The sequence below is a fragment of the Sinohyriopsis cumingii genome, chromosome 3, assembly GCF_028554795.1.
Source record: "Sinohyriopsis cumingii isolate HCF-2022 chromosome 3, ASM2855479v2, whole genome shotgun sequence".
In the NCBI taxonomy this organism is placed as follows: domain Eukaryota; kingdom Metazoa; phylum Mollusca; class Bivalvia; order Unionida; family Unionidae; genus Sinohyriopsis; species Sinohyriopsis cumingii.
In genome coordinates this window covers 9,927,545-9,939,949 of record NC_142963.1, presented here as the reverse complement: position 1 = coordinate 9,939,949, position 12,405 = coordinate 9,927,545, and the positions used below count along the sequence as shown (strand labels likewise).

Sequence of the window (12,405 nt, the reverse complement as noted above, 5' to 3'; positions counted from 1 at the left end):
GAGAAGCTTCTGTCAAGCTTTCTCACATACCAACATTGGCTAAATCAAACCCTCGAAAGCACGCAGACACAGATGGGACGGCTGTGATCCGTGACGGAGAGCGCCTTAGACCACTCGGCCACAGCGGGCCCCATATATTGACATCGTCACCAAAATCTTATTTAGATATCTCAATTTGTATTTACCTATTTTAATTGTTTAAATGACTTTCTCATAAGTCAATATTCATACTCTTCATAGTACTAGATTTAAAAAATGGAAACTGAGGTATGCAAGATATTTTACTTGAAAACTCCTAATTACTTGATAAATCTGATCACATTCAAAACCTATTATCATAGATACTGAAAGTCAGTAGCAATACCAATGTTTAATTCCACAAGGTGTGGAAGGTTCTTTTTCATATTTGACACAGAGTCTGGAACAGGATACGAATGAACAGAGAACAATCCTTGACTTCATAGAATTGTCTGGCTTGAGGCCTTACTTTGAATGTGATCATATCGTCCTGTTTAGCAGTCAGTGTCAGCTGACCTTAAAGATAACATATTTTTCCAAACCTGTTTTTATTTTAAACTCTGCTCCCAGAAAATGTATTTTCACTACTTCATTTGTTATATAATTTGTGGTTAGCTTCAGTCTCTAATTTCCTCAGTTCTTGATATTCTATTAATACATATTACCTATGTTCGTGGTTTGATAAGCATGGCCTTTGTTCATACTTTTCATAATGGCAAGAAAGATTGATTTATAGTCTAATTTATTTACTTGTATTTATTACATAATACAGAGAAATTGGTTATGGAACTTCATGATTTATACATCACCTTTTTCGTAACCAGAGATAAAAATGTCAGTTCACCTTAAAGATTACAAGATTTCTCCAGAATTTCTCTGATTTAAAACCTACTCCCATAAAACTTATTTTAATTATTTAATTTCTTAAATGATGTTTTGATAGCTTTATTCTCTCATTTTTCTTAATTCTTCGTATTTTAATTAATACATATCTGTAAGTTTATGCTTTGATAAACAAATCCTTTGTATGAATACTTTTAATAACAGGAAAGAAACTAAATTTGGAAATAATTTTTTATTTATTATTACAACAGTAACACAAAGAAAATGGTTATGGAACTTCATTTACTTTTATCGTAGCCAGAACATAAAAATGCTTTTCCTGTTCCATTGGCATTGATTCAGACTCATTATAATTTTACGAGTGTGACATCAGCGTGTTGTTTACATTTTAAATTTTATCCATTCAACAGGAGGAGGAGGAGGGGGAGGAGGGTCAGGCAAGTTGAATTTTTCTTTTTACCTCTACTGGTCCTGGTTTGCTGGCTTTACTCCTCATAAACTACTTAAAATATTACCCTTTTTCCATGGTCTAGTTGTCATAAAGCAACTGCTGCTGCTCAGAGAAAAGTATTTCAGTCAAATGAGGCATCTTCAAAGTCTTGTTATTGATACTCCTTCTGAATGGATAGTCTTATCAACTTAGATTTGAGACTGAAACTTGTTCCTTCCAATGTCTACTTGATCCTAAACGAAAAGGATACTGATTTGAGTTCCAGTATGGCCACCAAAGCATTCATCTTCAATATCTTGTTATTTCTACTCGTCCAGATTCAAAAGACATATTGGCTTGAGATATCTACCAGAAGATTTTTATAATATATGTGTGATCTTTTCATATAGTTGGTTCAACTGGTATCACACACATATCCAATATGGCTGCCACAGCAGCTGTCTTCATCATAGTATTGATACTCGACTAGATTGATGCTTTTTCCAACTTGAAGTTTTTGCTGGAAGACTTATTATGTCTATTTTGTTCTGAATGAAAATGGTGCTGATCTGAAATGTACAATGATCACCAAAATCACGATGTTGAAAATCGTATTACTTGCTCTTAGATGACTGACCATATTGACATTGTCACCAAAATCATATTAAGATGTCTTAATTTCCATCTAATTATTTTAATTGTTTAAATGACTTTCTCATAAGCTAAGATTCCTAGTCTGCATATCTGTAGATTGAGAAACAATATGAACTGAAGTATAAAAGATACGTCAAAAGAAAACACTTAATCACTTGAGTAACCAGGCCATGTTCAAAATCTGTAACAACTATCCTAGATACCTAAATCCATCAACAATATAAATGGAAAAGTCCAGAAGGTGTGGTAAATTCTCTTTTAAACTTGACATCCACAGTGCTAATTTACAGGCTGCCAATGAACATAGATCTATTTTTGTTTTCCAAGAACTTTCAGGATGATTCCGACATCATTGTGGCCTTACTGTGAATGTGATTATATCATTCTATTTAGCTGTCAGCATCAGTTCACCTTAGAGATCACAAATTTCTCTAAGCTTTCTTTGGTTTTAGCCTGTTCACACAAAACATATTTTAATTGCTTACTTTCTTAATAATTTTAGATTAGATTTAATCTCTAATTTCATTAATTCTTGATATTTTAATTAATATGTACATACTTTGATCAAGGTGGCCTTTGTAAATACTTTATAACAGCAAGAAAATTCTATTTCTTGTCCACCTTATTTGTTAATTATATGCATAATACAGCAAATTTGGTTATGGAACCTCTTCATTTTTTTACCACTTTTATTGTAACCAAAACATCAGAATGTTTTTCCTGTTCTATTGGCATTGACAGAATTGCATCATAGTTCACGAATGTGACATCAGTTTTTGTTGATTATTGGTCTTTATCTTTTCAGCAGGTGTTGGAGGAGGATCAGGTAGTTTGAAATCAATTTTTATTTCTGCTGGTCAATTTTGTTGTCACTACTCCTCCTGAAGTACTTAGAGAACTGCTCTTTATCCCATGGTCTAGTTAAAAAAAGCAAGTGTTGTTGCTCAGACATTCATTATGGCATCTGCATCAGCCATCTTGAATATCTTGTTATTATTATGCCTCTTGAACGGATAGTCTTATCAACTTTGAGTTGGGAATGGAAGGCTCTTTCTGTTTCTATTTGGTCCTAAATTAAATTTATACTGATTTGAGTTTCAGAATGGCCACCAGAGCAGTCATCTTAAAAATCTTGTTTGAATTGCTCCTCCAGATCCAAAAGACACACTGACTTGAGATGTCCACCTGGAGACATTTTATGATATCCAAGTGATCCTTACATATAGTTGGTAAAACTGGAATCAAATGCTCACCTTATGTGTCTGCCAAAGTAGCTGTCTTGATAATCATGTTGCATATTGCTGCTCCACCTGTATGGATTGTTTCATCAACTTGGGTTTTTCACTGAAAGACTTGTTATGATATGTGTTTTGGCCTGAATAAAAACTGTTCCAATCTGACATCAAAAATGTGCAACACAATGCCCATATTGCACAATCTTATCACTAGTGCATAGATGAATAAGCATATTGACATTGTTGTTGTTGTTGTGGGGTTATACGACATTTTCAGGATACGATAGGCCAGACATGGCGGCTAATATTAATGGTGGAGGAAGAACCCGGGAAAACCTCGGAAAGAAGCACAGACCCACGAGAAGCTTCTGTCAAGTTTTCTCACATACCAACATTGGTCAAATCCAAACCTAGAACCCACGCAGACACAGGTGGGACGGCTGTGATCCGTAACGGAGAGCGCCTTAGGCCACTCGGCCACAGCGGGCCCCATATATTGACATCGTCACCAAAATCTTATTTAGATATCTCAATTTGTATTTACTTATTTTAATTGTTTAAATGACTTTCTCATAAGTTAATATTCCTACTCTTCATAGTACTAGATTAAGAAAAATGGAAACTAATGTATATAAGATACTTTACTTCAAATCTTCTGATTACTTGATAAATCTGGTCACATTCAAAAACTATTATCATAGATACTGAATGTCAGTAGCAATACCCATGTTTAATTCCACAAGGTGTGGAAGGTTCTTTTTCATATTTGACACAGAGTCTGGAACAGGATACGAATGAACAGAGAACAATTCTTGACTTCATAGAATTGTCTGGCTTGAGGCCTTACTTTGAATGTTATCATATCGTCCTGTTTAGCAGTCAATGTCAGCTGACCTTAAAGATAACATATTTTTCCAAACCTGTTTTTATTTTAAACTCTGCTCCCAGAAAACATATTTTCATTACTTCATTTATTATCTAATTTGTGGTTAGCTTCAGTCTCTAATTTCCTCAATTCTTGATATTTTAATTAATAAATATTGCCTATGTTCGTGGTTTGATAAGCATGGCCTTTGTACATACTTTTCATAATGGCAAGAAAGACTGATTTCTTGTCTAATTTATTTATTTACATTTATTACATAATACAAAGAAATTGGTTATGGAACTTTTTGATTTATACATCACTTTTTTCGTAACCAGAGATAAAAATGTCAGTTCACCTTAAAGATTACAGATTTCTTCAGAATTTTTCTGATTTAAAACCTACTCCCATAAAACTTATTTTAATTATTTAATTTCTTAAATGATGTTTTGATAGCTTTAATCTCTAATTTTCTTAATTCTTGGTATTTTAATTAATAAATATCAGTAAGTTTATGCTTTGATAAACAAATCCTTTTTATGAATACTTTTAATAATAGGAATTAAACTAAATTTCGAAATAATATTTTATTTACTATTACAACCACAACACAGTGAAAATGGTTATGGAACTTCATTTACTTTTATCGTAGCCAGAACATAAAAATGCTTTTCCTGTTCCATTGGCATTGATACAGACTCATTATAATTTTACCAGTGTGACATCAGCGTGATGTTTACATTTTAAATTTTATCCTTTCAACAGGAGGAGGAGGAGGGGGAGGAGGGTCAGGCAAGTTGAATTTTTCATTTTACCTCTACTGGTCCTGGTTTGCTGGCTTTACTCCTCATAAACTACTTAAAATATTACCCTTTTTCCATGGTGTAGTTGTCATAAAGCAACCGCTTCTGCTCAGAGAAAAGTATTTCAGTCAAATGAGGCATCTTCAAAGTCTTGTTATTGATACTCCTTCTGAATGGATAGTCTTATCAACTTAGATTTGAGACTGAAACTTGTTCCTTCTAATGTCTAGTTGATCCTAAAAGAAAACGATACTGATTTGAGTTCCAGTATGGCCACCAAAGCATTCATCTTCAATATCTTGTTATTTCTACTCGTCCAGATTCAAAAGACATATTGGCTTGAGATATCTACCAGAAGATTTTTATAATATATGTGTGATCTTTACATATAGTTGGTTCAACTGGTATCACACACATATCCAATATGGCTGCCACAGCAGCTGTCTTCATCATAGTATTGATACTCGACTAGACTGATGCTTTTTCCAACTTGAAGTTTTTACTGGAAGACTGGAAAACACTTAATCACTTGAGTAACCAGGCCATGTTCAAAATCTGTAACAACTATCCTAGATACCTAAATCCAGCAACAATACGAAAAGAAAAGTCAAGAAGGTGTGGTAAATTTTCTTTTAAACTTGACATCCACATTGCTAATTTACAGGCTGCCAATGAACATAGATCAATTCTTGTTTTCCAAGAACTATCAGGATGATTCCGACATGGTTGTGGCCTTACTGTGAATGTGATTATATCATTCTATTTAGCTGTTAGCATCAGTTCACCTTAGAGATCACAAATTACCCTAAACTTTCTTTGGTTTTAGCCTGTTCACACAAAACATATTTTAATTGCTTACTTTCGTAATAATTTTAGAATAGATTTAATCTCTAATTTCATTAATTCTTGATATTTTAAGTAATATTTGCTTATTTTGATAAACATGGCCTTTGTAAATACTTTATAACAACAAGAAAATTGTATTTCTTGTCCGTTTTTATTTTTTATTTATATACATAATACAGAAAATTTGGTTATGGAACCTCTTCATTTATTCACCACTTTTTTTGTAACCAAAACATAAGAATGTTTTTTCCTGTTCTATTGGAATTAAGACAATCGCTTCATAGTTCACGAGTGTGACATCAGCTTTTTGTTGATTATTGGTGTGTATCGTTTCAACAGGTGTTGGAGGAGGATCAGGTAGGTTGAAATCAATTTTTATTTCTGCTGGTCAATTTTGTGGTCACTACTCCTCTTAAACTACTTAGAGAACTGCCTTTTATCCCATGGTCTAGTTAAAAAAGCAAGTGTTGTTCCTCAAAACATTCATTATTGGATCTGCATCAGCCATCTTGAATATATTTTTATTACTACGCCCCCTCAATGGATAGTCTGATCAGCTTTGAGTTAAGACTGGAAGGCTCTTTCTGTTTTATTTGGTCCTAAATGAAAATGATACTGATTTGAGTTTCAGAATGGCCACCAGAGCAGTCATCTTGAAAATTTTGTTTGATTTGCTCTTCCAGATCGAAAAGACACACTGACTTGAAATGTCCACCAGGAGACTTTTTATGATATCCAAGTGATCCGTACATATATTTGGTAAAACTGGAATCAAATGTTCACCCTATGTATCTGCTACAGCAGCTGTCTTAATAATCATTTTGTATATTGCTGCTCCACCTGAATGGATAGTTTTATCAACTTAGGTTCTTCACTGAAAGACTTGTTATGTTATCTGTTTTGCCCTCAATGAAAACTGTGCCAATCTGACATAAAACATGTGTAATACAATGACCATATTGCACAATCTTCTAACTAGCTCTTAGGTGACTGAACATATTGACATTGCTGTTGTTGATGTTGTTGAGTGGTTATAGGCCATTTTTCAGGACACGATAGGCTATACATGGCGGCCAGTATTAGTGGTGGAGGAAGAGCCCGAGAAAACCTCGGAAAGAACCACAGACCCACGAGAAGATTCTGTCAAGCTTTCTCATATACCAACATTGGCTAAATCAAACCCTCGAAAGCACGCAGACACAGATGGGACGGCTGTGATCCGTGACGGAGAGCGCCTTAGACCACTCGGCCACAGCGGGGCCCATATATTGACATCGTCACCAAAATCTTATTTAGATATCTCAATTTGTATTTACCTATTTTAATTGTTTAAATGACTTTCTCATAAATCAATATTCATACTCTTCATAGTACTAGATTTAAAAAATGGAAACTGAGGTATGCAAGATATTTTACTTGAAAACTCCTAATTACTTGATAAATCTGATCACATTCAAAAATTATTATTATAGATACTGAAAGTCAATAGCAATACCAATGTTTAATTCCACAAGGTGTGGAAGGTTCTTTTTCATATTTGACACAGAGTCTGGAACAGGACACGAATGAACAGAGAACAATCCTTGACTTCATAGAAGTGTCTGGCTTGAGGCCTTACTTTGAATGTGATCATATCGTCCTGTTCAGCAGTCAATGTCAGCTGACCTTAAAGATAACATATTTTTCCAAACCTGTTTTTATTTTAAACTCTGCTCCCAGAAAACGTATTTTCACTACTTCATTTGTTATATAATTTGTGGTTATCTTCAGTCTCTAATTTCCTCTATTCTTTATATTTTAATTAATACATATTGCCTATGTTAGTGGTTTGATAGGCATGGCCTTTGTACATACTTTTCATAATGGCAAGAAAGATTGATTTCTTGTCTAATTTATGTATTTACATATATTACATAATACAGAGAAATTGGTTATGGAACTTCTTGATTTATACATCACTTTTTTCGTAACCAGAGATAAAAATGTCAGTTCATTTTAAAGATTACAGATTTCTCCAGACTTTCTCTGATTTAAACCCCACTTCCATAAAACTTATTTTAATTACTTAATTTCTTAAATAATGTTTTGTTAGCTTTAATCTCTAATTTTCTTAATTCTTGGTATTTTAATTATTATATATCGGTAAGTTTATGCTTTGATAAACAAGATTGTATATGAATACTTTTAATCATAGCAATTAAACTAAATTTCGAAATAATGTTTTACTTATTATTACAACCATGACACAAAGAAAATGGTTATGGAACTTCATTTACTTTTATCGTAGCCAGAACATAAAAATGCTTTTCCTGTTCCATTGGCATTGATACAAACTCATTATAATTTTACCAGTGTGACATCAGCGTGTTGTTTACTATTTAAATTTTATCCTTTCAACAGGAGGAGGAGGAGGGGGAGGAGGGTCAGGCAAGTTGAATTTTTCTTTTTACCTCTACTGGTCCTGGTCTGCTGTCACTACTCCTCATAAACTACTTAAAATATTACCCTTTTTCCATGGCTTAGTTGGTCATAAAGCAACTGCTGCTGCTCAGACGAAAGTATTTCAGTCACATGAGCCATCTTCTAAGTCTTGTTATTGATACTCCTTCTGAATGGATAGTCTTATCAACTTTGATTTGAGACTGAAACTTGTTCCTTTTAATGTCTAGTTGATCCTAAACGAAAACGATACTGATTTGAGTTCCAGTATGGCCACCAAAGCATTAATCTTCAATAGCTTGTGATTTCTACTCGTCAGTATTCAAAAGACATATTGGCTTGAGATATCTACCAGAAGATTTTTATGATATATATGTTATCCTTACATATAGTTGGTTCAACCGGTATCACACACATATCCAATATGGCTGCCACAGCAGCTGTCTTCATCATAGTATTGATACTCGACTAGATTGATGCTTTCTCCAACATGAAGTTTTTACTGGAAGACTTCCTATTATGTCTATTTTGTTCTGAATGAAAATGGTGCTGATCTGACATGTACAATGATCACCACAATCACGATGTTGAACATCCTATTACTTCCTCTTAGATGACTGAACATATTGACATTGTCACCAAAATCATATTAAGATGTCTTAATTTCAATCTAATTATTTTAAATGTTTAAATGACTTTCTCATAAGCTAAGATTCCTAGTCTACATATCTGTAGATTGAGAAACAATATGATCTGAAGTATAAAAGATACGTCAAAAGAAAACACTTAATCACTTGAGTAACCAGGCCATGTTCAAAAATCTGTAACATCTATCCTAAATACCTAAATCCAGCATCAATATGAATGGAAAAGTCCAGAAGGTGTGGTAAATTCTCTTTTAAACTTGACGTCCACAGTGCTAATTTACAGGCTGCCAATGAATATAGATCAATTCTTGTTTTCCAAGAACTATCAGGATGATTCCGACATGGTTGTGGCCTTACTGTGAATGTGATTATATCATTCTATTTAGCTGTTAGCATCAGTTCACCTTAGAGATCACAAATTTCTCTAAGCTTTCTTTGGTTTTAGCCTGTTCACACAAAACATATTTTAATTGCTTATTTTCTTAATAATTATAGATTAGATTTAATCTCTAATTTCATTAATTCTTGATATTTTAATTAATATGTAAATACTTTGATAAACGTGGCCTTTGTAAATACTTTATAACAGCAAGAACATTGTATTTCTTATCCATTTTTATTTTTTATTTATATATATAATACAGAAAATTTGGTTATGGAACCTCTTCATTTATTCACCACTTTTATTGTAACCAAAACATTAGAATGTTTTTCCTGTTCAATTGTCATTGACAGAATCGCATCATAGTTCACGAATGTGACATCAGTTTTTGTTGAATATTGGTCTTTATCTTTTCAACAGGTGGAGCAGGAGGATCAGGTAGGTTGAAATCAATTTTTATTTCTGCTGGTCAATTTTCTTGTCACTACTCCTCCTGAAGTACTTAGAGAACTGCTCTTTATCCCATGGTCTAGTTTAAAAAGCAAGTGTTGTTGCTCAGACATTCATTATGGCATCTGCATCAGCCATCTTGAATATCTGGTTATTACTACGCCTCTTGAACGGATAGTCTTATCAACTTTGAGTTGAGACTGGAAGACTCTGTCTGTTTCTACTTGGTCCTAACTGAAAATGATTCTGATTTTGAGTTTCAGAATGGCCACCACAGCAGTCATCTTGAAAATCTTGTTTGAATTTCTCCTCCACATCCAAAAGACACAATGACTTGTGATGTCCACCAGGACACCTTTTATGATATCCAAGTAATCCTTACATATGCTTGGTAAAACTGGAATCAAATGCTCACCCTATGTCTCTGCCAAAGCAGCTTTCTTGATAATCATTTTGCATATTGCTGCTCCACCTGAATGGATAGTTTTATCAACTTGGGTTTTTCACTGAAAGACTTGTTATGATATATGTTTTGACCTGAATGAAAACTGTGCCAATCTGACATCAAAAATGTGCAACACAATGCCCATATTGCACAATCTTATTACTAGCTCTTAGATGACTCAGCATATTGACAATGTTGTTGTTGTTGTGGGGTCCAGGATACGATAGGCCAGACATGGCGGCTAGTATTAATGGTGGAGGAAGAATCCAGGAAAACCACGGCCGGAAAGAACAACAGACCCTCGACAAGCTTCTGTCAAGCTTTCTCACATACCAACATTGGTCAAATCCAAACATCGAACCCACGCAGACACAGGTGGGACGGCTGGGATCCGTGACGGAGAGCGCCTTAGACCACTCGGCCACAGCGGGCCCCATATATTGACATCGTCACCAAAATCTTATTTAGATATCTCAATTTGTATTTACTTATTTAAATTGTTTAAATGACTTTCTCATAAGTCAATAGTCCTACTCTTCATAGTACTACATTAAGAAAAATGGAAACTGATACATATAAGATACTTTACTTAAAATCTCCTAATTACTTGATAAATCTGGTTACATTCAAAAAGTATTATCATAGATACTGAAAGTCAGTAGCAATACCAATGTTAAATACCACAAGGTGTGGAAGGTTCTTTTTCATATTTGACACAGAGTCTGGAACAGGATACCAATGAACAGAGAACAATCCTTGACTTCGTAGAATTGTCTGGCTTGAGGCCTTACTTTAAATGTAATCATATCGTCCTGTTTAGCAGTCAGTGTCAGCTGACCTTAAAGATAACATATTTTTCCAAACCTGTTTTTATTTTAAACTCTGTTCCCAGAAAACTTATTTTCACTACTTCATTTGTTATATAATTTGTGGTTAGCTTCAGTCTCTAATTTCCTTAATTCTTGATATTTTAATTAATAAATGTTGCTTATGTTCGTGGTTTCATAAGCATGGCCTTTGTACATACTTTTCATAATGGCAAGAAAGATTGATTTCTTGTCTAATTTATGTATTTACATTTATTACATAATACAGAGAAATTGGTTATGGAACTTCTTGATTTATACATCACTTTTTTCGTAACCAGAGATAAAAATGTCTGTTCATTTTAAAGATTACAGATTTCTCCAGAATTTCTCTGATTTAAAACCTACTCACATAAAATTTATTTTAATTACTTAATTTCTTAAATAATGTTTTGCTAGCTTTAATCTCTAATTTTCTTAATTCTTGGTATTTAATTAATAAATATCGGTAAGTTTATGCTTTGATAAACAAGACTTTGTATGAATACTTTTAATAATAGGAATTAAACCAAATTTCGAAATAATTTTTTATTTATTATTACAACCATGACACAAAGAAAATGGTTATGGAACTTCATTTACTTTTATCGTAGCCAGAACATAAAAATGCTTTTCCTGTTCCATTGGCATTGATACAAACTCATTATAATTTTACCAGTGTGACATCAGAGTGTTGTTTACTATTTAAATTTTATCCTTTCAACAGGAGGAGGAGGAGGGGGAGGAGGGTCAGGCAAGTTGAATTTTTCTTTTTACCTCTACTGGTCCTGGTTTGCAGTCACTACTCCTCATAAACTACTTAAAATATTACCCTTTTTCCATGGCCTAGTTGGTTATAAAGCAACCGCTGCTGCTCAGACGAAAGTATTTCAGTCAAATGAGGCATCTTCAAAGTCTTGTTATTGATAATCCTTCTGAATGGATAGTCTTATCAACTTTGATTTGAGACTAAAACTTATACCTTCTAATGTCTAGTTGATCCTAAACGAAAACGATACTGATTTGAGTTCCAGTATGGCCATCAAAGCATTCATCTTCAATATCTTGTTATTTCTACTCGTCAATATTCAAAAGACATTTTGGCTTGAGATATCTACCAGGGGACTTTTTATGATATATATGTAATCCTTACATATAGTTGGTTCAACTGGTATCACACACATATCCAATATGGCTGCCACAGCAGCTGTCTTGATAATTGTATTGTAACTCGACTAGATTGATGCTTTTTCAAGCTTGAAGTTTTTACTGCGAGACTTCTTAGTGTGTCTATTTTGTTCTGAATGAAAATGGTGCTGATCTGACATGTACAATGATCACCACAATCACGATGTTGAAAATAGTATTACTTGCTCTTAGATGACTGACCATATTGACATTGTCACAAAAATCATATTAAGATGTCTTAATTTCCATCTAATTATTTTAAATGTTTAAATGACTTTCTCATAACCTAACCTTCCTAGTCTGCATATTTGTAGA

The 12,405-nt window shown here is 33.5% G+C and overlaps 1 protein-coding gene across 1 annotated transcript in view; it reads left to right on the top strand.

The window, feature by feature from the left end:
- The first annotated feature begins 1,733 nt into the window (after nucleotides 1-1,733).
- Nucleotides 1,734-12,405, top strand: part of LOC149802445 (uncharacterized) — a 32,837-nt gene continuing 22,165 nt past the window's right edge. The window contains exons 1-7 of the mRNA XM_089951511.1: nucleotides 1,734-1,763; nucleotides 2,751-2,771; nucleotides 4,811-4,837; nucleotides 6,034-6,051; nucleotides 8,095-8,121; nucleotides 9,583-9,600; nucleotides 11,630-11,656. Coding sequence (XP_089807637.1) covers nucleotides 1,734-1,763; nucleotides 2,751-2,771; nucleotides 4,811-4,837; nucleotides 6,034-6,051; nucleotides 8,095-8,121; nucleotides 9,583-9,600; nucleotides 11,630-11,656 — 168 coding nt within the window. The remainder of the gene's footprint in view (nucleotides 1,764-2,750; nucleotides 2,772-4,810; nucleotides 4,838-6,033; nucleotides 6,052-8,094; nucleotides 8,122-9,582; nucleotides 9,601-11,629; nucleotides 11,657-12,405) is intronic.